This window comes from Oncorhynchus nerka, linkage group LG27 (genome assembly GCF_034236695.1).
Source record: "Oncorhynchus nerka isolate Pitt River linkage group LG27, Oner_Uvic_2.0, whole genome shotgun sequence".
Taxonomy (NCBI): domain Eukaryota; kingdom Metazoa; phylum Chordata; class Actinopteri; order Salmoniformes; family Salmonidae; genus Oncorhynchus; species Oncorhynchus nerka.
The window spans coordinates 67,487,509-67,512,368 of NC_088422.1; the positions used below are offsets into that span (position 1 = coordinate 67,487,509).

At 43.5% G+C, this 24,860-nt stretch overlaps 2 protein-coding genes across 2 annotated transcripts; both read left to right on the top strand.

Annotated features, from left to right (window-relative positions):
- Positions 1–985: 985 nt before the first annotated feature.
- LOC115112190 (neuronal acetylcholine receptor subunit beta-4-like) lies at positions 986–12,875 on the top strand. The gene is made up of 6 exons (XM_029639058.2): positions 986–1,978; positions 8,576–8,721; positions 9,581–9,625; positions 10,094–10,203; positions 10,366–11,443; positions 12,016–12,875. The coding sequence occupies exons 1-6, from the start codon at positions 1,930–1,932 to the stop codon at positions 12,178–12,180; spliced, it is 1,593 nt and encodes a 530-aa protein (XP_029494918.1). The 5' UTR covers positions 986–1,929; the 3' UTR covers positions 12,181–12,875.
- A 1,783-nt stretch (positions 12,876–14,658) lies between these two features.
- On the top strand, positions 14,659–24,777 carry LOC115112191 (neuronal acetylcholine receptor subunit alpha-3-like). The gene is given in 7 exon segments (XM_029639059.2): positions 14,659–14,846; positions 15,801–15,940; positions 18,560–18,604; positions 22,116–22,225; positions 22,701–23,435; positions 23,437–23,956; positions 24,055–24,777. Coding segments are annotated over 7 exon segments (1,737 nt in total). The 5' UTR covers positions 14,659–14,785; the 3' UTR covers positions 24,181–24,777.
- Positions 24,778–24,860: the final 83 nt, after the last annotated feature.

Consider the following 24,860-nt stretch of genomic DNA (forward strand, 5'->3'; position numbering starts at 1 on the left):
TTTTCCACATTTTGTTACGTTACAGCCTTATTCTAAAAGGGATTAAATAAAACATGTTCCTCATCAATCTACACACAATACCCCATAATGACAAAGCAAAAACAGGTTTAAAAGTACAGAGAGATCCTTGATGAAAACCTGCTCCAGAGCGCTCCGGACCTCAGACTGGGGCCAAGGTTCACCTTCCAACAGGACAACGACCCTAAGCACACAACAAGACAACGCAGGAGTGGCTTCGGGACAAGTATTTGAATGTCCGAATGCACTGTATATATAACAGCTCCATTCTCCTTATGTCCAGATCATCTATGGAACAAATGAAGGTTGTTGAACTCTTATCATCAATAACAAGGAAAACAATACCAGGATGTTACATGCAGTGTGTTTGTCGTTCATTACAACGAGGTCTTGCTCTCTCTGATACAGCTTCTTCATTGGCCATAATAATGAGGGGCTGAGCAGTGTGCAGACGGTAAATCTACTGGGCTGAGAATGCTCTGTCATTGGACTGACTTGGGTCCACTGCTGTAATTCTGTCCCACCCAGAGACACAGGGTTGTGTATCACCCACCAGACCTTGTAAACATCCTCACCAAACTTGTGTGACGTCACTGAATCACTCAACTCATCACACAACCACCATGGTAGCCAGAGAAGATATGTAGCAGGAAACAAACAATTTGAATTAGCTGTGGTTATCTGGCCAGGGCATCCAGACATGGAAGCCATGGAACTGAGGTCAGAGTCTGTGTCAGTGTTGGATTAGTGAGTGTTTGTGCTGTGACTGAAAGAGGCAGGTAGGCTATAGGCTGGTACAGCTAAGTGCATGTTGGAAAAGTCAGAGACAATGAGAGATGGGGGAGAGAGAGAGTGTGAGAGAGTGAGAAAGAGGGAGCGAGAGTGAGAGAGCGAGAGAGAGCGAGAGAGAGGTCCCACCAAGTGCAGCACACTCATGCCATCTGATGAGGGGACAGACACTCTTCTGATCGTCTAACACAATATGGACATAAAGGGCTCCAGTCCACTTGATTGTCAGTTAAGTGAGAAATCCTCATTTAGGGTAATTTACTGTAGGTCATCCTGTGACCTAATTGGTGTTTTGGTGACTTATGTGGCAGGTTTGGTATTGGTAAAATAATACATATATATATATTTTTAATTTATTTTTAATTTTTAAACTAGCATACATATAGTGATCTAGATTCAACCCATGGCACTATGGTCACATATGGTCATATGAATATAGATTTGATAGAGGACTGGCTACCCCTCATAACCTGGTTCCTCTCTAGGTTTCTTCCTAGGTTCCTGCCTTTCTAGGGAGTTTTTCCTAGCCACCATGCTTCTACACCTGCATTGCTTGCTGTTTGGGGTTTTAGGCTGGGTTTCTGTACAGCACTTTGTGACATCTGCTGATGTAAGAAGGGCTTTATAAATACATTTGATTGATATATTTTGTGGATTAATACATGAAGAAAACAAAACATTTTTATTGTCATAAATGTTATTGTTTATAGCCTTAGTATCACCGAAATCTGCCTATAACCTATAACAGATCACATGGTTAAGTATCAACATTGAAGGAAGAATGGAAAATAGCAATTAGTCGATCCAAGATTTGCGCTCAGGAGATCATGGTGTGTGTGAGAGCGATGCGCAACGAGTAAGGAAGGTGGAACGGTGTATGTTGGGGAAAGGGTCTCGCTTCTATCCCAACGCTGCTGCAAATCTCAACCTGGTACAGACACACCGTTTTCAGTAAACATTTGATCTAACTAATGCGGGTGTCGTTATTTGTAGAGCCGGACAGGCGCGCGTGTCTGGAGCTTTTTAGGAGTTGGGAATGCTCGGTAAGCACGTTAGATCCTATTATTATTATTAGGCTTCCTGAATGAGGACACGGATGGATTTCGTGGCACTGTTGTCAAAATGACTCGGACTCTCACTCTCCTCGCTTTCCTTTTCACTTTGTTAAAACGTAAGTATTTAATGTATGTGAATTTCGATTGCATTGTCAGTTCAGTTGAAGAATCTCTCTACAATGGGTTGTTGTTCTTGTTGTTATAACTGTACATATTCAGAAAGGAGGTTCACTTTTGTAATTCACCAACAGTGCATGTAAGAAATTATTTAATTTAATGCCAAATTTCCATGAGTGCATAAAGGTGTTTATTTTATTATCAAAGAGGAACATCGTTCAACATGTATTGATGCATTCATTTCAACAATCATATGTCTTAAATAAATTAGATACAATACTGTCAAGAGAATAAAAAAATATTTGTATTACCCTTTATTGATTCGCACATAGGACAAGCAGTGAAGAACATTCACAGGCTAATCAGCCAACCTGGCCTAAGAGCATTTCTTATTATTTCATTATTATTATTATCTTTAATCAGACACACTCCATTCAGTATGATACATTACGTTTGGTATGGAATGTAATTAATTTATGGATATCCATCATTCATTTCAAATGATATGTTATGAATTACAATGTGTATGAGATATTACCAATATGCAAAACCTACAATATGATAAGATTTTGCAAATGTACAAAGTGTTACGAATCTTCAAAAGGTATGATATGTTACGAATTCCAATTTGTTGTGGCAACGTAGCTAACACTAATGCTAGCTAACTGGCTAACATTAGCTACGCTAGGGGTTAAGGTTAGGAGTTAGGTTAAAGGGGAAGGGTTAGCTGAAATGGTTAAGGGAAGGGTTAGCTAATATGCTAAGTAGTTGCAAAGTAGCTAAAAAGTAGTAAGTAGTGGAAAAATTGATAATTAGCTAGTTGTTCGTGATGAGACTGAAAATTCAACCTTTGGGTTACTAACGTAAACTCATACATCTTGGTCCATCTTGGTCCGTACAATTGCCCTTATTTTAGCGCCCCAAAAACGTAATACTTCCAGATCAACTGCAATGCCAATACTATTGTAAAGCACAATTTATCCCCTTTCCAACAAAATCAATTACATGACCTAAACGCTGCCCGTTTCTGCACAATTCAAGCAGGCAATGAGCCCCAAATATCGGGTGGGGAAGCGAAACTAATGTGTGGTAGTGAGAAGGAGAGATGTGTGGGAAAATTGCTTTTTTTCACTCGATCTGTCCAACTTATCACCTTATCGCCTCTAAAATGTAAATACAACACTATAAAGAGTTTATATAATGTGTCATTACATACCTATTTGAAGGTTTGTGTCGAATTTGAATCAGGTTTTTGGGGCGGTGTTAAAGTGATCTTAGAAGTAAACAGCGGATTTGAGAATGATGATCGCATGCAATGATGACTCAAAAATGTCGATCAACGCTTGAGTAGAAACCTAGTTCACACCCCCGATTTTGACGTCAACACAGTCGCTACAGTCCCATTAGTTTCCTTTGTAGCCTCGTTTGAATGTTGCGGTTGCGCACATTTGTACAGAATGGGGTGAGTTTACGTTGTTCGCATTATATGCCCACCCACCTTTCATTTTTTAAACTTAAATAACCTTCTGTCTTATGTAACCATACCACACATAACATATATATATATATATATTTTTTCCCCCTTTTTCCGTAACATCACTTCTCGAACATCTCATTCCAAAATCATGGGCATTAATATTGAGTTGGTCCCCCCCTTTGCTGCTATAACAGCCTCCACTCTTCTGGGAAGGCTTTCCACTAGATGTTGGAACATTGCTGCGGGGACATGCTTCCATTCAGTATTAGTGAGGTCGGGGGGCCTGGACAAGTCTCTGAATATTCTTGAGTGGCCCAGCCAGAGCCCGGACTTGAACCTGATCGGACATCTTTGGAGAGACCTGAAAATTGCTGTGCAGCAATCCCCATCCAACCTGACAAAGCTTGACAGGAACTGCAGAGAAAATTTGGAGAACATCCCCAAATACAGGTGTGCCAAGCTTGTAGCGTCATACCCAAGAAGACTTGATGCTGTAATCCCTGCCAAAGGTGCTTCAACAAAGTTCTGATTAAAGGGTCTGAACTTACCTGGTAAAATAATGGTAAAATAAATAAAAAATTGTCAAAGACTCAAGCCACCCTAGTCATACTGTTCTCTCTGCTACCGCACGGCAAGCTGTACTGGAGCGCTAAGTCTAGGTCCATGAGGCTTATAAACAGCTTCTACCACCCAAGCCGTAGGACTACTGAACATCTCGTCAAATGGCTACCCAGACTAATGGCATCTCCATAGACCAACATTGGCAGTAGAATTGCCTTACTGAAGGGCTCAGTGACTTTCAACATGGCATCATAGGATGCCACCTTTCCAACAAGTCAATTTGTCAAATTTCTGCCCTGCTATACTATTTGCATCCCCCCCCCCCTCTCTTTTATACTGCTGCTACTCTCTGTTATTGTCTATGCATAAGTCACTTTAATAACTCTACCTACATGTATATATTACCTCAATTACCTCAACTAACTGGTGCCCCAGCACATAGACTCTGTACCGGTACCCACTGTATATAGCCTCGCTATTGTTATTTTACTGCTGCTCTTTAATTATTTGTTACTTTTATTTCTTATTTTCCTTTAGGTATTTTTCTTAAAACTGCATTGTTGGTTAATGATTTGATTTGAATAAAAGAAAATAGTATTTTTTTTTTCTAAAAACTTGTTTTTGCTTTGTCATTGTGGGGTATTGTGTGTGGATTGATGAGAATAAGGCTGTAACGTAAGTAACAAAATGTGGAAAAAGGCAAGGGGTCTGAATACTTCCAGAAGGCACTGTATATTGTATATTTCAATGCAAATGCTCTCTCTTATCCCGAGGCACTAAGTCAAACCTGTTACAGTAGCCTTTACAACCAGTCAGCAAATATAAGGGCATTCTGGGTATTATCATAGAAAAAATGTGTGTATTCACTGTGCTGTGGTTAGAGGAGGAGTTTCATTAAAAGGTTTCCAACAAATGGGCATCAATTGGCTACAATAACAATGATTAAGGAGCTCTGACCGGCCCTTCTCAAGAAGAGAGGGAAGTCACTGGGAGAGTAAAGGATCATATATCACACTTTGCCTATACAGTACACTGGCCATTTACAGCACCTTCTTGCAAGCGAATTTGACAACTGTCATGGGTGCTATGTGTAGCATTTTACTTGTCCACTCTGTCTTGTTTGGTTCGTTGTTATAACATGTATGGCCTGAAAATAAAGCCAGGGCAAATGGCTGAAGCGCACAGACCTGGCTGGTGACCAGGCGACATAGTCTGTCTGTGCTCAGCGTGGAGAACCTGGCAGTAATATTCTAACCATACAGCTAAATGCCACAGTGTTCTGTAATCAGTAGGACCTCTGGCATGTCTTGAGGGCCAACACTGAAATCCAGATAACAGGATGTTTTTTGCCTGCTGTTTTCTATTGGGTCAAAAGACAGGGTGCATTATGCACCTCCAAATCTCGTCATAGATGCAATTTTTGAGAATGCAGTATTCTGGAGCGTAGAGCAGAGTAACCTTTTTAAAAGTCAAACATTGCTGATTCAGTCACTCTATTAACACCGCTGCCCTCTCCTGCCAATCAACATAATGTCAACGCCACACTTTTAAATTGTTGCCATTAAAAGGAATGTACATTCAAATCAAATGTTATCTGTCACATACGCCGAATACAACAGGTGTAGAGCTTACCGTGAAATGCTTACTTACAAGCCCTTAACCAACAATGCAGTTCAAGAAATAGAGTTAAGAAAATATTTAAAAAGTAAAATAAAAAATAACACGAGAAAATTACATAACAATAACGAGGCTATATACAGGGGGTACCGGTACCGAGTCAATGTGCGGGGGTACAGGTTAGTCGAGGTAATTTGTACATGTAGGTAGGGGTAAAGTGACTATGCATAGATAATAAACAGTGTCAATGTGAATAGCCATTTGATTAATTGTTCAGCAGTCTTATGGCTTTGGGGTAGAAGCTGTTAAGGAGCCTTTTGGACCTAGAATTGGCGCTCAGGTACTGCTTGCCGTGCTGTAGCAGAGAGAACACTATGACTCTGGTGACTGGAGTCTTTGACAATTTTTTGGGCCTTCCTCTGACACTACGCGATGGCAGGAAGCTTGGCCCCAGTGATGTACTGGACCGTACGTACTACCCTCTGTAGCGCCTTCTGCTCAGATGCCAAGCAGTTACCAAAGCAGGCGGTGATGCAACCGGTCAGGATGCTCTCAATGGTGCAGCTGTAGAACTTTTTGAGGATCTGGGGACACATGCAAATCTTTTCACTTTCTTGAGGGGGAAAAGGTGGTGCCCTCTTCACAGCTGTCTTGGTATGTTTGTTGGTGATGTGGACACCAAAGACCTTGAAACTCTTGACCCACTCCACTACAGCCCCGACAATGTTAATGGGGGCCTGTTCGGCCTTTCTTTTCCTATAGTCCACGATCATCTCCTTTGTCTTGCTCACATTGGGGGAGAGGTTGTTGTCCTGGCACCACACCGCCAGGTCTCTTACCTCCTCCCTATAGGTTGTCTCCCCTTTTCAAGACCCTGTTGATACACACACCACACACACACGCTGCACACGCACGCATGCACACACATTACATTACATTACATTTACATTTAAGTCATTTAGCAGACGCTCTTATCCAGAGCGACTTACAAATTGGTGCTTTCACCTTATGACATCCAGTGGAACAGCCACTTTACAATAGTGCATCTAAGTCTTTTAAGGGGGGTGAGAAGGATTACTTTATCCTATCCTAGGTATTCCTTAAAGAGGTGGGGTTTCAGGTGTCTCCGGAAGGTGGTGATTGACTCCGCTGTCCTGGCGTCGTGAGGGAGTTTGTTCCACACACACAGGGACAGTGTAATAGCCCTTCTCAGTAGGTAGTGATTAGTAGTTTGAGTTGCCTGCTCTCCCACTGGCCAGTGCCCTTCACCTCTGGGTAAGGAGTGTGGATGTTTGACAATATGCCATCTGTCTTGTAGAGGACCCATTGTGTTTGATGGGAGTCCAGCCAAGTGACTGATGATAGGGTAGCCATGAAAACATGCACCAGTCTATTGTCTGTTGGACACTCCCGAACTCTCAACTCTACATGAAACTATTCCTCAATAATTAGGATTTGTGGTAATTGCCTGGCAGAAACTGGCACATGGGCCTGTCTGATAATACACTATTGGGAAGAGATCTATAGTATAAACATGTATCTTATTTTTACCTACCATAATCTGTCAATTTGAAACTATACTATGCATGCCAGTCTCCCTTGGCTAAAATTAGGGGAGAGTCTGACTGCATCACTTCTTGTTTTTTATAAGAAACCATGTGTTCCAAATTCCAAATGGTTTGCATAGTCAATTTACACATAGCACGGACACACACACACTTACCCCACCAGACATGCCACCAGGGGTCTTTTCACAGTCCCCAAATCCAGAACAAATGTAAGAAAATGTACAGTATTATAAAGAGCCATGATTGCATGGAACTCCCTTCCATCCAAGATTGCTCAAGTAAACAGCAAACCTGGTTTAAAAAAAACAACTCCTCTCCCCTATTTGATATAGATATTGTGTATGTCCTAAAATGTAGGCTACGTAACATTTTAAATGTATGTATATCTGTCCTTGAGCTGTTCTTGTCTATTAATGTTCAGTATTATTTCATGTTTCATGTTTTGTGTGGACCCCAGGAAGAGTAGCTTCTGCTATCGCAACAGCTAATGGGGATCCTAATAAAATACCAAATATCAAACCATAAATCTTCAAATTAATATTTTTCAGTGCAACAGTCTTAGCAGCTATTATAAAGATTACTTCAGGGCATGTATCATTTGACGAAGCATTTTTCTCCAAAACAATTTCTCCTGACTGTTCTACTCAGCTACTCTCTGTTACTGTATGACAGAGCATTACTCACTATAGAGGAGGGCTGGTGGGGGAAGAGATGGTTGTTGGTGGAAGAGAGAGCGTTTTATCATCTACGCCTCCCTGTCCTTCCTCTTTCGGGGAGGGGGTAAACTGACTTGCGCATCGTGGTGGTATTCATGGCTGGAGCTTATCGCTGATCATTTGGCTTTAGGCTCTGGCTCTGCAACAGCAGAATTGTTAACATTCTGCAGAAACATCTTCCCTCCCATATCGTGGATATAAATTATTCTGCAGAAAAGCTCCAAAGCCCTCATATATTTTTTTTATATCTATTTAACAGAGCCCAAGCCCTATCAGACATTCAGTTTGTTTGGAGTGATATTAAACACTTCCAGGTGCAAGAGTATAAAAACCAGGAAGTGTCACATTAGGTGTTTTGATCTGCTCCTCTTTGTCCTGGGTTGGGGAGCTGAAAGACTGAAAGACTGAAGTCAGCAACACAGTCTTCATCCAGTCCATACAGGGTTATGAAACATGCTCCATTAAACAACATAAAAAGACAGGTGTGACAGTCCAGCTATAAAACCAGTGACTAAACACAACAGATACAGCCAGTGGGTCTTTTTTTAATCACGCAGTAATCTAGTTTTTTCATTGTCATACCACAATTGCAATAAAGGTACCAACTCTGACTATTTCCCGCAATTATCTCCAAATCACTGTTGACTCTTTCCACAGGTTGCAGTTGTGCGGACTCAGAGGAGCGTCTGATGAACTGGCTGCTTAGAAACGATCGCTACAACAAGCTGATCCGCCCAGCTGTGAACAGGACAGAGCGAGTCACTGTCAAACTACAGGTGTCCCTGGCCCAACTCATCAGTGTGGTCAGTCTCATGATAGCCATACCATAGAGCCAGGTAGAGGCCCTGAGACGGAGAGGAGAGATGGGGCAGATGAGGGAGACCACAGAGGGAGAGGAGAGAGCAGAGATGAGAGAACAGAAAGGGAGAGCAGAGCTCAGAGGAGTCAGTGGCAACCATGTTAATTACTTACACACATTCTACTGAAAGGCCCTGGCCCTAATGACAGCATGGGTATAGGATGGATCTGGCAGGGCTCTCTGTCTCTGTCATGTCCAGATTGAAACTTCAGCACATTGCCTAAGAAAGAGCTGTAAAGCTGCCTCAGGAGAGGACGTTGGAGTCCCACACTGATTTACAGGGTCCTCCCTTCCTCCCTGCCCTGGCATGGCCCAGAGAATATCACCAGAACACATACATTCTCTGTTTATGGCTTCTTATTGTCCTCCTCTTTGGTAATTGAAATGTGAATGTCCTGTAAAGTGTAATGGTATGAGAAGTGTGACATATTTGTTTAAAAGCATTGTGCTGGAGGTTTGCCCACCCTGCTGCCCACTCCTATTTAGGCGTGTTCGTTTTACTTGCTGTTCAGAGTTGATGCAAGCGCTCTGTGGATTTATCAACAGGTCCAACGGCGCTCAGATGGCAGATGTGTCCCAGGCGAAGGGTGTCATTTATCTTAACAATTGACCCCATGTGCAGGGAATTTATTCAGCGTGGAAACACATCTCTCACTTTTACTCTCTTCTAAATCAAGCATGTGCACTAGAGGAATGTGTGCTGGAGTCTGCATGTGTGTTTTGTCATTCAACATGCTTTGTGTGTCGTATAGTAAATAGTCTGTTTTTAAATGAAGCTAACACTCCGCCTTTTTAATTTCCAGAATGAGAGAGAGCAGATTATGACCACCAATGTTTGGCTCACACAGGTAAGTGTGAAGATTATGGTCCTATCCTATTAATCATTCATTACTTAGTCTGTCCCCCTCGTCCGTCTCCAGCTCCAGTGTCCTTCTCATTGAACCTGAATTGAAGCAGAACTATGCCTCTGACTCAGACAATCCAGAACAGAACAGAATGATAATTGTGCCCACACCCTTCACCACTTTTCATTTCAATGATAATTAATTGTGTAATTGGAAATGATCTGGTGTTGGCAGAGAGTCCTTATGTGACTGAGTGTAACAGTCAGAACATTGAGGGTAGCCTATCAGTTAAGAGCGCTGGGCCAGTAACCCAAAGGTTGCTGGTTCGAATCCCTGAGCCGACTAGGTGAAACATGTCTCTATGTACCCTTGAGCAAGGCACTTAACACTAATTGCTTATCTAAGTTGCTCTGGATAAGAGTGTGTGCGAAATAACTACAATGTAAAATATGTAACCCCCTGTCTCTCCAGCACTGGGATGACTACAGGCTATCATGGGACCCTTCTCAATATGATGGCATTGACAAGCTTCGTATTCCTTCCAGACACATCTGGCTACCTGATATTGTGCTCTATAACAAGTAAGTATTCATTGTCCAGATATATTTTCCAAATGATGAACACATTTTCTCATGTCATTTACGGATCACGAAAATCTAACTTGTGATTGTAATACATTTTCTCATAAAGACATAATATGTTTCTTTCCTCTCCCCCTACCTCCCTCATCACTCTCTCCATAGTGCGGATGGAACCTATGAGGTAACAGTCTTCACCAATGCCATTGTCCAGTTCAACGGCAGCATCGTCTGGCTGCCTCCGGCCATCTATAAGAGTGCCTGCAAGATCGAGGTCAAGCACTTCCCCTTTGACCAGCAGAACTGCACGCTCAAGTTCCGGTCATGGACCTACGACCACACCGAGCTCGATATGGTCCTGAAGACAGGGGTGGCCAGCATGGACGACTTCACTCCCAGTGGGGAATGGGACATCTTGGCCCTGCCGGGCAGGCGAACGGTTAACCCTCTGGATCCTACCTACGTGGACCTCACCTATGACTTCATCATCAAGAGGAAGCCGCTGTTCTACACTATCAACCTAATCATCCCCTGTGTCCTCATCACCTCTCTGGCCATCCTGGTCTTCTACCTGCCGTCTGACTGTGGGGAGAAGATGACACTGTGTATCTCAGTCCTCCTGGCCCTCACTGTGTTCCTCCTCCTGATCTCCAAGATCGTCCCTCCCACCTCGCTGGACGTGCCTCTGATTGGGAAGTACCTAATGTTCACCATGGTGCTGGTGACCTTCTCCATCATTACCAGTGTGTGTGTGCTCAACGTGCACCACCGCTCCCCCAGCACACACACCATGCCCTCCTGGGTCAAGGTAGTGTTCCTCAACAAGCTGCCCCATCTGCTCTTCATGAGACGCCCGCAGAATAACTCTGCCCGCCAGCGGCTACGCCAGCAGAGACAACTCCGAGCTCGCAGGTCCATCCTGGCGGACCTGGGCTACCCTGCCACCGCCATGTCCAAAACAGCCACCGCTGCCGCCATGTCTTCCTCTTCTGCCTTCCTCTCCTCTGCCTCGGCCTTCGCCTCCCCGGGACACTTTTACAACAAAGTCACAGCTCCGCTGGGGTACACCCACACCTTCAGGAAGGGGGAGGCCTGCTCCACCGAGTTCCTGCCCAACAGCTTCCCCTCCTCCCAGGACCTCCGCCAGAGAGGCAGCCCAGACTGGGGGGGGGATGTCCAGGAGGCAGTGGACGGGGTCCGCTTCGTGGCTGATCACATGATGGGGGACGATGATAACCAGAATGTAAGTGAACCATGACCGTGTCCATGGGGTTATTGTTGTGAAAGGAGCTCAAAGCAGTGTTTTTTTTATCCTTGGTCCTGGAGAGACGTAGTGTGTACAGCTTAGTACTTTAACACCTGGCTCCACTAATGATCATGACCTTGATCAGCTGGACCAGTTGTGTAAGTGCTGGGCTAGGACAAAAGCCTGCACACGCTGTGGTCCTCAAAGACCAGGAATGAAGAATACTAGGATGTGAGGTAGTTGAGAATAAAATCCAGTAAAATAACCCAGACTGTTGTAATAGGTCGTTTTCTTAAACAAATCAATGTAAAAGTGAGGTGACCAGGCTTGAAAAATGTCCACTTTCAAAAACTGCTAAGAACAGCAGAGGAGAGGGGTGAAAGGGTCAATCGCTTCTACAAGGTCTGGCTCAGTAATATTTAGACTGGTGATTTTGCTTTGTCTCTTCATCTTATATTACATTGGCATAATCTTTTACTCAATCACATATTGTACTCCATACCCAATTTCTGCATGTCACAGGTGCATGACAGTAATGTGACCATACCTTGTTATCTGTGTGTTCCCAGGTGATCGAGGACTGGAAGTATGTGGCAATGGTGGTGGACCGTATGTTCCTGTGGATCTTTATAATAGTGTGTGTGACTGGAACCCTGGGTCTCTTCCTCCAGCCTCTATTTCAGCATTCAATAGTCCCCATCCAGCAGCCCAGCTCAGACACACCCCGTACCTGAACCCCCCCAAGAGGTATGGGGGTCATACATAGAAACAAGGGTCATAGAACATCAACCAGCGCCATGTGGCCTACAGCAATACAAGTCTTTGTATCTCTTTCTGTTTCGATTTCCTGGTCCTAACGTGACACAACGGTACAATGAAGACTTTTTCATGTAGCTGAAGCAGAGATACAAAGATGTCCCTCGAAAACTAGACTGAAAGTACAAGCATTTCCCGGGTGGAGTAATAACCCACATAATACAGAGAGATGTGTCAGATATCATTTGACTCCTATCCATGTTATATCACCCTGTTGTTGAGATGTAAAGTGTCATGAAAAAAAACATCTATAAATGTATAAAAAAGTTCAATGATTAAATTGATTAACACCCAATAAAGTCTAAAGTGGTGGAGTACTTCATGAAATGATGTTCAGTGTGATAAGATAAATATAGCTTGACTCAGTTAAAGCAATTTTCAATGTGCAAATCAGAATATTAGGTCACATTGATAAGATGGATATTGGGCAAAATCATGTAGCTCAGAACATTATGACTCAAGCTAGGGTGTTATAAAGAGGCCTCCTAACTGATACACCCCATATATAAAATGAGTTGGTGGATGAGTTACAAGTCTATAACTTGTGAATTGCGGGGGATATTCCTCACAGATGTAGGATTTTGATGCAATAAACAGTTCCAGTTTAAAAACATATTTGTACTTTTTATTTGGTTATATGTAAGTTTCCCGATTTATCCATGAACAGAAACATAAAGACAGAAGCATAAACCTAAAGGCAGTAAGCCTAATAGTGAAACATTGACAGCCACACGAGAAGTGACATATTGTGCCATCTTACTGGCCACATTGTAGATGCCCACTCTGGCAACACATCCGTTGACATTGCACGGACTCTCTTGCTATAGGTATCGATCTCTCCTTTGATCAATCGCCAGAGCCCTGTTAATCACCGACTTTCTATCACATCAGCTGCTAATGACAAGGCAAAGCAGCTTTGTTCCTGACTCATTAAACATGTGAATCTCCTACCTCAACGGATGATATGTGATTACACTGAGTTTAAACAGCAGCCTGCCTGCTGGGGTGTTTAGGTATATCGCACCGACTTCTAGGAAGTGTGCAAGCTGGGCGCTTTTGACCTAATGACGTATATATATATGTTTTATGCCAATAGAGTTACTTACACCTCTCCGAAAGAGTAGCCTCTTTTACTAAATGGGATCTTTATCATCTTTGTTGGTCTGTCTTGCCAAGGTTTGTAGTACTATTACCTATGGCCTGATGTTAATCTTTCTGGTGTTTGTTTTGTCTGAATGTTGGGGGTGGAATTACAATAATAGTGTTCAAATAACTGTAAATAATGCTTTATCTATACAGCCACACTGGCATGACAATAACATAACTTCATCAGCTCGATAAGCACAGATGTAACATGTTAACACAGCCCACATAATTGTTCACAGCAGCAGACCATTGGTATTTTTGACATACCTTAGGAGAGACCTTGGCAATAGGCAGGATTCCTACTCTTAATGAAGGTGGATTGAGAGTTTGAAGCTGCATCCAAAGTAATACATTAAAATGGGGTTGCAGGTTAATGGAAGTCTAGCCTCCGATATGAGGTGTGTGAAGGTTGCTTGTCAAGAGGGGGTTGGGGGTGCCTGGCCTGGGCTTTGTGAGGGCTTTGGTGTGAGTACAGTTGAGTGCTTCTTTCAGACTCAATCAATGACCTCACTTGGAACTACCCCCATCATATTTTTTTCAGGAATTGTGCTTGAATACCTTGCACACACTTTAAAACACATTGGTGCGTTCTAAGTGTTTTATCGTAACGCTGCTGTTGAACCTTTTTCCTGTCTCTTCTTCTGTCCATTGTGACTTGAAGAACAATAGTAGATTGTATAATGCCCGTAAAAGGTTAACAGTCAGCACAAGACGTCGATGACTGATGGTGCAACAGTATACCTCTGTCCATGGTGAGGAAATCTTGCTTCGCGTGAATTGAAGTTTTCCCTCAGTTCTAACACTCACATGGCCACTTTACATTATACAACAGACTACACCAAGTCTGCCAGGTATATTCAGCTGCTTTCATACATCTGAACGAATCATTGATTCACTGTCAACAAGAAATGTCGTTTGAATTTGTAAACTTAACTCCAGTAACGTCCTCATACCTCCACCCAAATAGTCTCCTAGCCCCACCCAAATAGAATTGAACGATCAGTTATCGATTCTGTTGAGTTGACAGACTGCATTCTACAGGCCTACGCCAGAAATCAAATACATGACGTTCGTTATTAGTGATACATACAGTATATACAAACGTCGAATATGAAAGCAGTCTAATGGCGAGGTGACTCCAATTCCTGAAATTACCCGGCCGTGGGGGTTAAAGTGGCGACGTTATGATTGACTACCCTGGTTTCGCACCCTCCCTCTCCTGCATCCCTCCCTCACTCGTTGCTCCCCAGCATCTGTAGCAGCTTCTCGGCACCGCGCGCTTTTATTACTTCCACTTCCCACTTTCTCTCTTCTTCTGCCTCCTTCTGTCGTCCGTGTCCTGATAGATTGAGGACACATTTTCTGCAATCCTTAACAATGAACGCCCAATTTTTCTTCATTTTTTCCTCCTGTTCGTTCTTTTTTCCCCATTTGTCGGGTGAGTAGTGGATAGTTTACCTTGATATGAGCCCTCTTACTTGTTGCTTTAAGTGCAATCATACTGTATTCAATTCAAGTAATATCAGATACCGAACATAATGATGGCCAATAATGACAATGATACAACGGAGTATTTGTTGCATGGATAGCCCATACTTGGAACGCCTATAAAGGGCACAATTAATATAAATTAAATATTATATTTTAGTTATTGGCCTATTGTATTTTACATTTGTTGGCGTGGGTGTCATTGATTAAGAAGTATACATTTTAAATATCTGATTTGTGTGGTTTCCTGATGTTTTTAGTGAACCTCAAAATCAGGAGAACTGACGTTTTGTTCGTTATGGGCTATATCCTAATACTTTCAGCAAAGACGTCAACGTTATAAACCATTCCCATATTTGTCGAACCTATTTTATTTTATTTTAAACGGTACGTGCCATTCATTATATATAAACCATTGATAAATGGTTGTACATTTATTTATTTTATTGAAAAGCAAAGCATGTTGCTGACATTTGATGTAAATCTACGGTCACTCAGATGTGTGATATCTTTGATTCCAAGGTAACCTACTGTCTGAGTCGTTTGCATTAAGCTACTGTATGAAATCTGACCTTCAAAGAAAATAATGCCACTCTCCCTACTTGGCAATCTAAGCTGGGGAAAAAACTGTCTAACTGAAAACGAATAAACTAACCAACCTGTTGAATTAACTCAGGGACGAAAATATAGTATATAGTTAGAAAATAGGGACAATTGAGGGATTGTCATTGGCTAAGGAGAACACCAAATAAGGCCAAAATAATTAGTCACTCAGGATCAGTCTACTCTACAACAAGAATACTGATAGATGACTTGTCCACTCCATCACCATAGGCTACAACAGGTGCTTTAAGTTTTACTGATGCTGTCTATGTCTAACCCTCCACCCCCACCTCTTATTCAGGAGGCTCCTGCTCTGAGGCAGAACACAGGTTGTTCTCAGTGATATTCTCCAGCTACAATCAGTACATCCGTCCAGTGGAGAATGTGTCTGAACCAGTTATCGTGCAGTTTGAGGTGTCCATGTCCCAGCTGGTCAAAGTGGTGAGTGTGTGTGTGAGCGTGTATGTGTGTGTGAGAGAGAGTGAGAGAGAGAGAGTGTTTGTGTGTGTGTGTGTGTGTGTGTGTGTGTGTGTGTGTGTGTGTGTGTGTGTGTGTGTGTGCGCGCGCATGTGTGTGGGTGTGAGAGAGAGAGAGAGAGAGAGAGAGAGAGATGTTGACTGCGTCCTCAGTGCCTCTGCTGTGCTGTATGTCTCCCTGGGGTTTGAGAGTTCCACTCTCGGACAGTGGAGCGTATATATCACACAGTACAGTCTGTGAGAGGCCAGGCTCTGACAGGGAGAAACAATTCATTCCATAAATAACGTATTTAGCACAGAGCCTCTGTGCATTCTCTTAAATGAATATGCATTGATTCAGGGTGATGAAAGCCCATGTTGAGAGCAGCTGTATGGGAGGATGCAGGGGTCAAACTCAACTATATGTGAATGGTCTCATATGAGGGACCAATGTGAAGAGTTGTTCATGGTTCGGGTGCTATCCAGGACACCCGAGATGTGTCCAACTGTAAATGAGACTCTCTGGGGCCAGTGGGTGATATCAGCCTGAGCCTGGACCCAATGGAGCCTGTCACAGCGAACGGCTGCGTGGGTGTGTGGTTGGTCAAGAGAAGATGGGAAATTTCAGCTCTTCCCTCACTCCTCCCATCTCTGAGTAGGCAGCCCCTTTCACTCAATCACTGCCACTTCAAATGAGTGCCCCTGGTTTTAATGCCTGGTTTTGGCCGGGCGCACTGTGAGGAGATTGAACGAGGAGAGCGGCAGCTGTTTCGCCAGCCTCAAACTGCCCCAGAGTGGATTACTTTAATTACACAAAAAAGGGGAGGGAGGAAGGGCGTCATTCACAAATAAACACATGTATTATTCTAGCACAATACTGTCTGGACCCTTATGTAACAGGGATCTTGATGTGCTGGGTATTGCCACATAAAATTACTCAGGAACTTACTCCCTGTGTATACTTTATAACATAGAAGAACAACACATTTGGGCCACTTTGTGCTACATCAGGCCTTATACAACTAGCAGTGGAATAACCTGTGTGATTAGTGTAACAGATAGAAGCTAGGTACATTCAGTTAAGGACCACTTATCCATGTCTTGTCAAGATCTGTGTTTATTATGGTTCCACATTGTGAGATAGTTCATGTTAAATATGGAATAAAACAGGACCACAACGAGTCGATTTCATTTCAGTAAATATCCTCTGTAGAGCTTTCCTTTGGAGGAACTGGGCTCCAAGCCAGAACCTCTCTTTACTGAACATGACACAGAGATAAGAGTATTTCTCATATTTCCCTGACCTCAGCCCATTTAACAGCACAGCTTCCTGTTTTGATGGATTACCATTATTTCCTCCCCACGCCTCACACCCCTCTACAACTGGGATACTTCAGTCTACTTACAGCTGGACTATTAGCTTATTTAAAACGCCCATTCTTCCAGGTGGCTCAGACATAATCTCTCATTTAAATAATATACAGTCACTGGTTCCACAGTCTGCCTGGAGGGACATACAGGGCTGGCCTAGTTCTGCAACCCCAGAACCACCTGTACTGTATCGACCTGCAGCAGTCTTCCTCATCTTAGAGCCAACACCTGGAGTGTCTCCTGGGAGCTCATCAGGACACATGAATGGTTAATGTTATGAGCTGGGTTCTGTCTGTCTGTTTGTCCGTCGGTCTGTTGGTCTGTCTGTCTGTCGCTGTCTGTCTGGGAAAATCGAAATTGTTTTTGTTCGCCTCCTCTCCTCCGTCCTCAAAGGTAATTGAGGAGCGAAGGTGAGGAGAGGAAACGTGGAAACAAATGCGCTTGTATGAAATGAGACTCTCCTTCTCCACTCAGGCAAATAACGTTTACAGGGGTGGAATCTCTAAATACATGTGTAAAGTGGTCAAAACTGATTAAGGTGGTTGTAGAAAACATTTTATAGATAAGAAGATACTTTCCTCCTTGTAAAAAAAACAGCAGATGATTCAAAGGGTGTGTCACAGATTCTAAAACACTTCCACACTAGCCACCGAAAGGTATCCTCTGTGAGAGGAGGATATAGAGGAGTGGAGGACACTTCTCCGTTCGCCTACTAACCTATTGACACTCTCCTCGACCACTCAACCATTTATCGGTTTCTGGGTCATGGAGGAGAGGAGGACAGAGGAGTCGAGGAAAGGACAGACTTTTGCCCAATTGAGAATCTCCCTCTCTCTCCTTCTTTCTCTATTTTTTTTCTTTTTCCATACCCCCCTCTTCCCTTCCACCTGAGCTGAGACAGTGTCAGGCCCTAACTAGCACATCCTGAGAGACAGCCTGGAGCCTGAGGGCCTAGAGGTTGAAGCCATCATATAGTGTATGGCATGCCTCTGGGCTGGAGGACCCAGGTGTTCCTCTCCTCTCAGTGTAGTGTCCTCCTCCCTGTGTAACTCCAGCCAGAGTTAGACCCAGGACAGAACGCTCTGTTCACCCTGCCATCCTGTATGGAAGATGATTTCTCCTGACAGTGTGCCCCCTTTCTAACTCTGAAATATTCCTACAGTTCATGAACCCCCGCATTTAGCCTCTGGTCAACTTGTCCTTCTGAGAGTAAATTCTTCTTTCTGTTTCTCAGGATGAAGTTAACCAGATTATGGAGACAAACCTGTGGCTGAGACATGTAAGTACAATCTTCATCCATCTCCCACTGTATGTGTATATGAATTACTGTTTAAACAAATCACTCCACTACATCTACCTGACCTACTGGGCTCTCGAGTGGCTCAGCGGTCTAAGGCACTGCATCTCAGTGCTAGAGGCATCACTACAGACCATGGTCTGAATCGAGGCTGTATCACAACCGGCTGTGATTGGGAGTCCCATAGGGCGGTGCACAATTGGCCCAGTGTCGTCTGGGTTAGGGTTTGGCCGGGGTAGGCCGTCATTGTAAATAATAATTTGTTCTTAACTGACTTGCCCAGTTAAATAAAGGTTTCAAAAAATAAATAAATAATAATAATTAAATAAACTATCATACATGATTCCTGGAGGCCATAATGATTTCTTACATTATTCATCAGGAAAATGCTTTTAACCCTCCGGATATTAACCTTATGACAAAGGTTTATGAGCCATAGATTTACCCTGCCATGACTGGGTTACATTTCTATCCAGAGATGATATCCAAAGATGATATCTGGAGAATATATCCAGAGATAATATCCATAGATAATATGCCATGACAGGGTTACATTTCTATCCAGAGATGATATCCAAAGATGATATCTGGAGAATATATCCAGAGATAATACCCAGAGATAATATCCTGAGATGATATGCCATGACTGGGTTACATTTCTACTCAGAGATAATGTGACATGACTGGGTTACATTTCTACTCAGAGATGATGTGACTTGACTGGGTTACATTTCTACTCAGAGATGATGTGACATGACTGGGTTACATTTCTACTCAGAGATGATGTGACATGACTGGGTTACATTTCTACTCAGAGATGATGTACCACGACTGGGTTACATTTCTACTCAGAGATGATGTACCACGACTGGGTTACATTTCTACTCAGAGATGATGTACCACGACTGGGTTACATTTCTACTCAGAGATGATGTACCACGACTGGGTTACAATTCTACTCAGAGATGATGTACCACGACTGGGTTACATTTCTACTCAGAGATGATGTGACATGACTGGGTTACATTTCTACTCAGAGATGATGTACCACGACTGGGTTACATTTCTACTCAGAGATGATGTGACATGACTGGGTTACATTTCTACTCAGAGATGATGTGACATGACTGGGTTACATTTCTACTCAGAGATGATGTACCACGACTGGGTTACATTTCTACTCAGAGATGATGTACCACGACTGGGTTACATTTCTACTCAGAGATGATGTACCACGACTGGGTTACATTTCTACTCAGAGATGATGTACCACGACTGGGTTACATTTCTACTCAGAGATGATGTGACATGACTGGGTTACATTTCTACTCAGAGATGATGTACCACGACTGGGTTACATTTCTACTCAGAGATGATGTGACATGACTGGGTTACATTTCTACTCAGAGATTATGTACCACGACTGGGTTACATTTCTACTCAGAGATGATGTGACATGACTGGGTTACATTTCTACTCAGAGATGATGTGACATGACTGGGTTACATTTCTACTCAGAGATGATGTGACATGACTGGGTTACATTTCTACTCAGAGATGATGTGACATGACTGGGTTACATTTCTACGCAGAGATTATGTACCACGACTGGGTTACATTTCTACTCAGAGATGATGTGACATGACTGGGTTACATTTCTACTCAGAGATGATGTGACATGACTGGGTTACATTTCTACTCAGAGATGATGTGACATGACTGGGTTACATTTCTACTCAGAGATTATGTACCACGACTGGGTTACATTTCTACTCAGAGATGATGTGACATGACTGGGTTACATTTCTACGCAGAGATTATGTACCACGACTGGGTTACATTTCTACTCAGAGATGATGTGACATGACTGGGTTACATTTCTACTCAGAGATGATGTGACATGACTGGGTTACATTTCTACTCAGAGATGATGTGACATGACTGGGTTACATTTCTACTCAGAGATGATGTGACATGACTGGGTTACATTTCTACTCAGAGATGATGTGACATGACTGGGTTACATTTCTACTCAGAGATTATGTACCACGACTGGGTTACATTTCTACTCAGAGATGATGTGACATGACTGGGTTACATTTCTACGCAGAGATTATGTACCACGACTGGGTTACATTTCTACTCAGAGATGATGTGACATGACTGGGTTACATTTCTACTCAGAGATGATGTGACATGACTGGGTTACATTTCTACTCAGAGATGATGTGACATGACTGGGTTACATTTCTACTCAGAGATGATGTGACATGACTGGGTTACATTTCTACTCAGAGATGATGTGACATGACTGGGTTACATTTCTACTCAGAGATTATGTACCACGACTGGGTTACATTTCTACTCAGAGATGATGTGACATGACTGGGTTACATTTCTACGCAGAGATTATGTACCACGACTGGGTTACATTTCTACTCAGAGATGATGTGACATGACTGGGTTACATTTCTACTCAGAGATGATGTGACATGACTGGGTTACATTTCTACTCAGAGATGATGTGACATGACTGGGTTACATTTCTACTCAGAGATGATGTACCACGACTGGGTTACATTTCTACTCAGAGATGATGTACCATGACTGTGTTACATTTCTACTCAGAGATGATGTGACACGACTGGGTTACATTTCTACCCAGAGATAAGGCACAGTATATGATCACATGGTGTGGTGCTACAGAGAATACAAGGGACTGTACTGTTGCATGGTTTGCTGGTTTTGTCACATGGTTGGTGCTGCTGATATTGTCGTGATACACGCTGGGATGAGCTCATTCTGAGGGAAATTAACCGGAGCTAGTTTCCAGATCCATATTAATCTGAACCACATATCCACATCTGTGTTTAACATTCATCTTATACATGACCATCTGTTTGTCAACATACCTAGTATAAGGGGCCGTGTGTATATGGTAACAACTCAGCCACAGCCAATACAGCCGAGCCAGTCACAAGAGGGTTGTGAAGAACCACTTAATCGAAAAATGTGGCCATCCGTTAATTGAATGGTTAATTAGACGAAACAGTTATGGCTTTCCTTTGACCTAAGAGGGAGAATATATACGTGACACAGTCCTACAGCAGAGAGGTTGTGTCTCCCCTGAGACCTGATCCATGACCTCCAGGTCCACAGCTACTATTTTATCTAATTAACCATTCAATTAAGGATGGCCACGTTTTTCGATTAAGTGGTTCTTCACAACCCTCTTGTGACTGGCTTGGCTGTATTGACTGTGGCTGAGTTGTTACCATATACACACGGTCCCTTATACTAGGTATGTTGACAAACAGATGGTCATGTATAAGATGAATGAGGGTTAAACACAGATGTGGATATGTGGTTCAAAAAAGGTGGCCATCCGTTAATTGTCAATGGATCAAACATATAGAATGTAGAATTTGTAATGTGTGTGGCTTTTATAAAAGACTATTATCTAATGATATGAGAGAACCTATTACCTCTTCAGATCTGGAATGACTACAAACTGAGGTGGGATCCCAAAAACTTTGGAGGAGTGGAGTTCATTCGAGTGCCTTCTAGCAGGATATGGAAGCCAGATATCGTGCTGTACAATAAGTGAGTTAAACAAGAGTTACGTCTACACAACAATATTGATCCATGCAATTACAATAATAATATGTACCGTGCATAACTGAGTTCCAAGGATTTCTTTCGATGACGTTGAAATGACAGAGTAGGTGATCCAAAACCAGGACATGACACTCATTTCTTATATTACACCATCATATACTGTAGATCATTTATGTAGTTACTAAATGTTCTTAATGGCATGTAAAGTCTATTAGACAGTGTTATCAAATGATGGAGCCTCAGGGCTTCTTTCTGATTCATTTAGCTGAAGGACAAGTCTGTTGTTTATATTACATCCTTCCAGTGTAATCTTCAATGATTCATCCACCCTTCTCCATCCCTGTTGTCTCTCTCTCTCTCTCTCTCTCTCTCTCTCTCTCTCTCTCTCTCTCCCCCCACTGTTTCTTTCTCTCTCCCTTTCGCTGTCTCCTCCCCCATCCCCTCTCTCTCTGCGCCACAGTGCAGTGGGAGATTTCCAGGTGGACGATAAGACCAAGGCCCTGCTTCGCTACAATGGGGATGTGACCTGGATCCCTCCGGCCATCTTCAAGAGCTCCTGCAAGATTGACGTTACCTACTTCCCCTTCGACTACCAGAACTGCACCATGAAGTTTGGCTCTTGGACGTATGACAAGGCCAAGATAGACCTGGTTCTGATTGGCTCCACCATCAACCTCCATGACTTCTGGGAGAGTGGCGAGTGGACGATTATCAACGCCCCGGGTTACAAACACGACATCAAGTACAACTGCTGTGAGGAGATCTACACAGACATCACCTACTCCCTGTACATCAGACGGCTGCCTCTCTTCTACACCATCAACATGATCATCCCTTGTCTGCTCATCTCCTTTCTCACTGTGCTGGTCTTCTACCTGCCTTCTGACTGTGGGGAGAAGATCACCCTCTGTATCTCCGTCCTCCTCTCCCTCACTGTGTTCCTCCTGGTCATCACCGAAACCATCCCGTCTACGTCGCTGGTCATCCCCCTCATCGGGGAGTACCTCCTCTTCACCATGATCTTCGTCACCCTCTCCATTGTCATCACCGTGTTCGTGCTGAACGTGCACTACCGCACGCCCAAGACCCACACCATGCCGTGCTGGGTGCGCAGCGTCTTCCTGGGGCTTCTACCCAGGGTCATGTTCATGACCCGGCCGGAGAGGGACCCTGAGAGGCTGCCTGAGCCTGGGGGTTGTTCAGCAGCTGATGCCCCCAGCCTCGCGGCCCTGTGTGGTCCACACCACAGGAACCCTGCAGGGGCAGCAGAAGCCCCAGGCCCTGGTCTCCACCGTGGCTGCCAGTGTGCTCCCAAGCCTGGCCGAGCGACAGCGCCTCTTCATCAGCACGGAGCTCACCAACCTCAATAACCTTAGCCTTGGTGGGGGTGGTGGTGGTGACTCGGTTAATGCGGGCTCCAGCTTCCTGTGTCGCGAGGGCCGCTGCAACTGCTGCTGGCGCCAGAGGTCCACCAAGCTGCCCACTGAGACGGAAGGAGGGGGTGGAGGGGTGGGGAGCATCGGGACCCACAGTGGAGGAGGGTCTGCTGGGATTGGGGGGGTTTGTGGAGGCGGTGGAAGCTCCTGCTCCAGCTCAGAGTCTCTGGATGGCAGGCTGAGGACTCTGTCCCCTCACTTCTCACCGGAGGTCAGGGAGGCCATGGAAAGTGTCAAGTATATCGCCGAAAACATGAGAATACAGAACGAAGCCAAGGAGGTAAGTCGAGACGTATCACATGTGTATCATTCGCAATAGCTAAGAAAATATTCAAGGTCTATACCTACCATTTAGTGTCTCTGACAACTGTCTTTCAGGTCCAGGATGACTGGAAGTACGTTGCCATGGTGATCGACAGGATATTCCTGTGGGTGTTCATCTTGGTGTGTATCCTGGGGACCGCTGGGCTCTTTATCCAGCCCCTCCTATTGTTCAATATGTGACCCACTCATACACACAGCAATTACACAGTGACTGAGTGTTTTAAATCATACATGCACAGTCATTTTGTGTATCACCCAGTGATGCGGACTAAAGAAGCTGAGACGAACCAATACTGTGAACGGAAGGGAACCAGATTATGGAGGAAGGCAAGCTGCTGCCAGCTGTTCCATGTCACTTCTCAGTATGTAGATACGTTTCTTATTGCTAAAGTGTGGTGTAGTAGTGATCTCTTAGTTGCTAAGGACCAGACTCTGAAACCATGGCAACGTATAACTCCCGTACTGCTGCCTACCCATTCCCTTATTGTTTGTTCTGTGTAAATGACTTCATCATAGTGTCACTTGATTATGACTGGCACAAAGAACCACACTATCGTCAACAAAAGGACCGTGGCCTAAGGAACATCTATTGGACCAAAGGATCCCAAACATGTACATAGCAATGACTGCTTAAAGGGGGCTTTCCAAAAGTACAAAACAAGTATCTCAAGTCAATTTCACAGCTTATTGAAGTCATATCATGTTTTCAAATGTTGAATATCACCGAGTCATTTTGATATTGTTTATTTGTGAAATATTAATGTATTTCTAAAAACACATGTTGTATGTTCTTATTTACTACAACTATACAGCACCATTTCAATCTGATTCTAATGCTCATTAAGGTTTCAATGAACCAC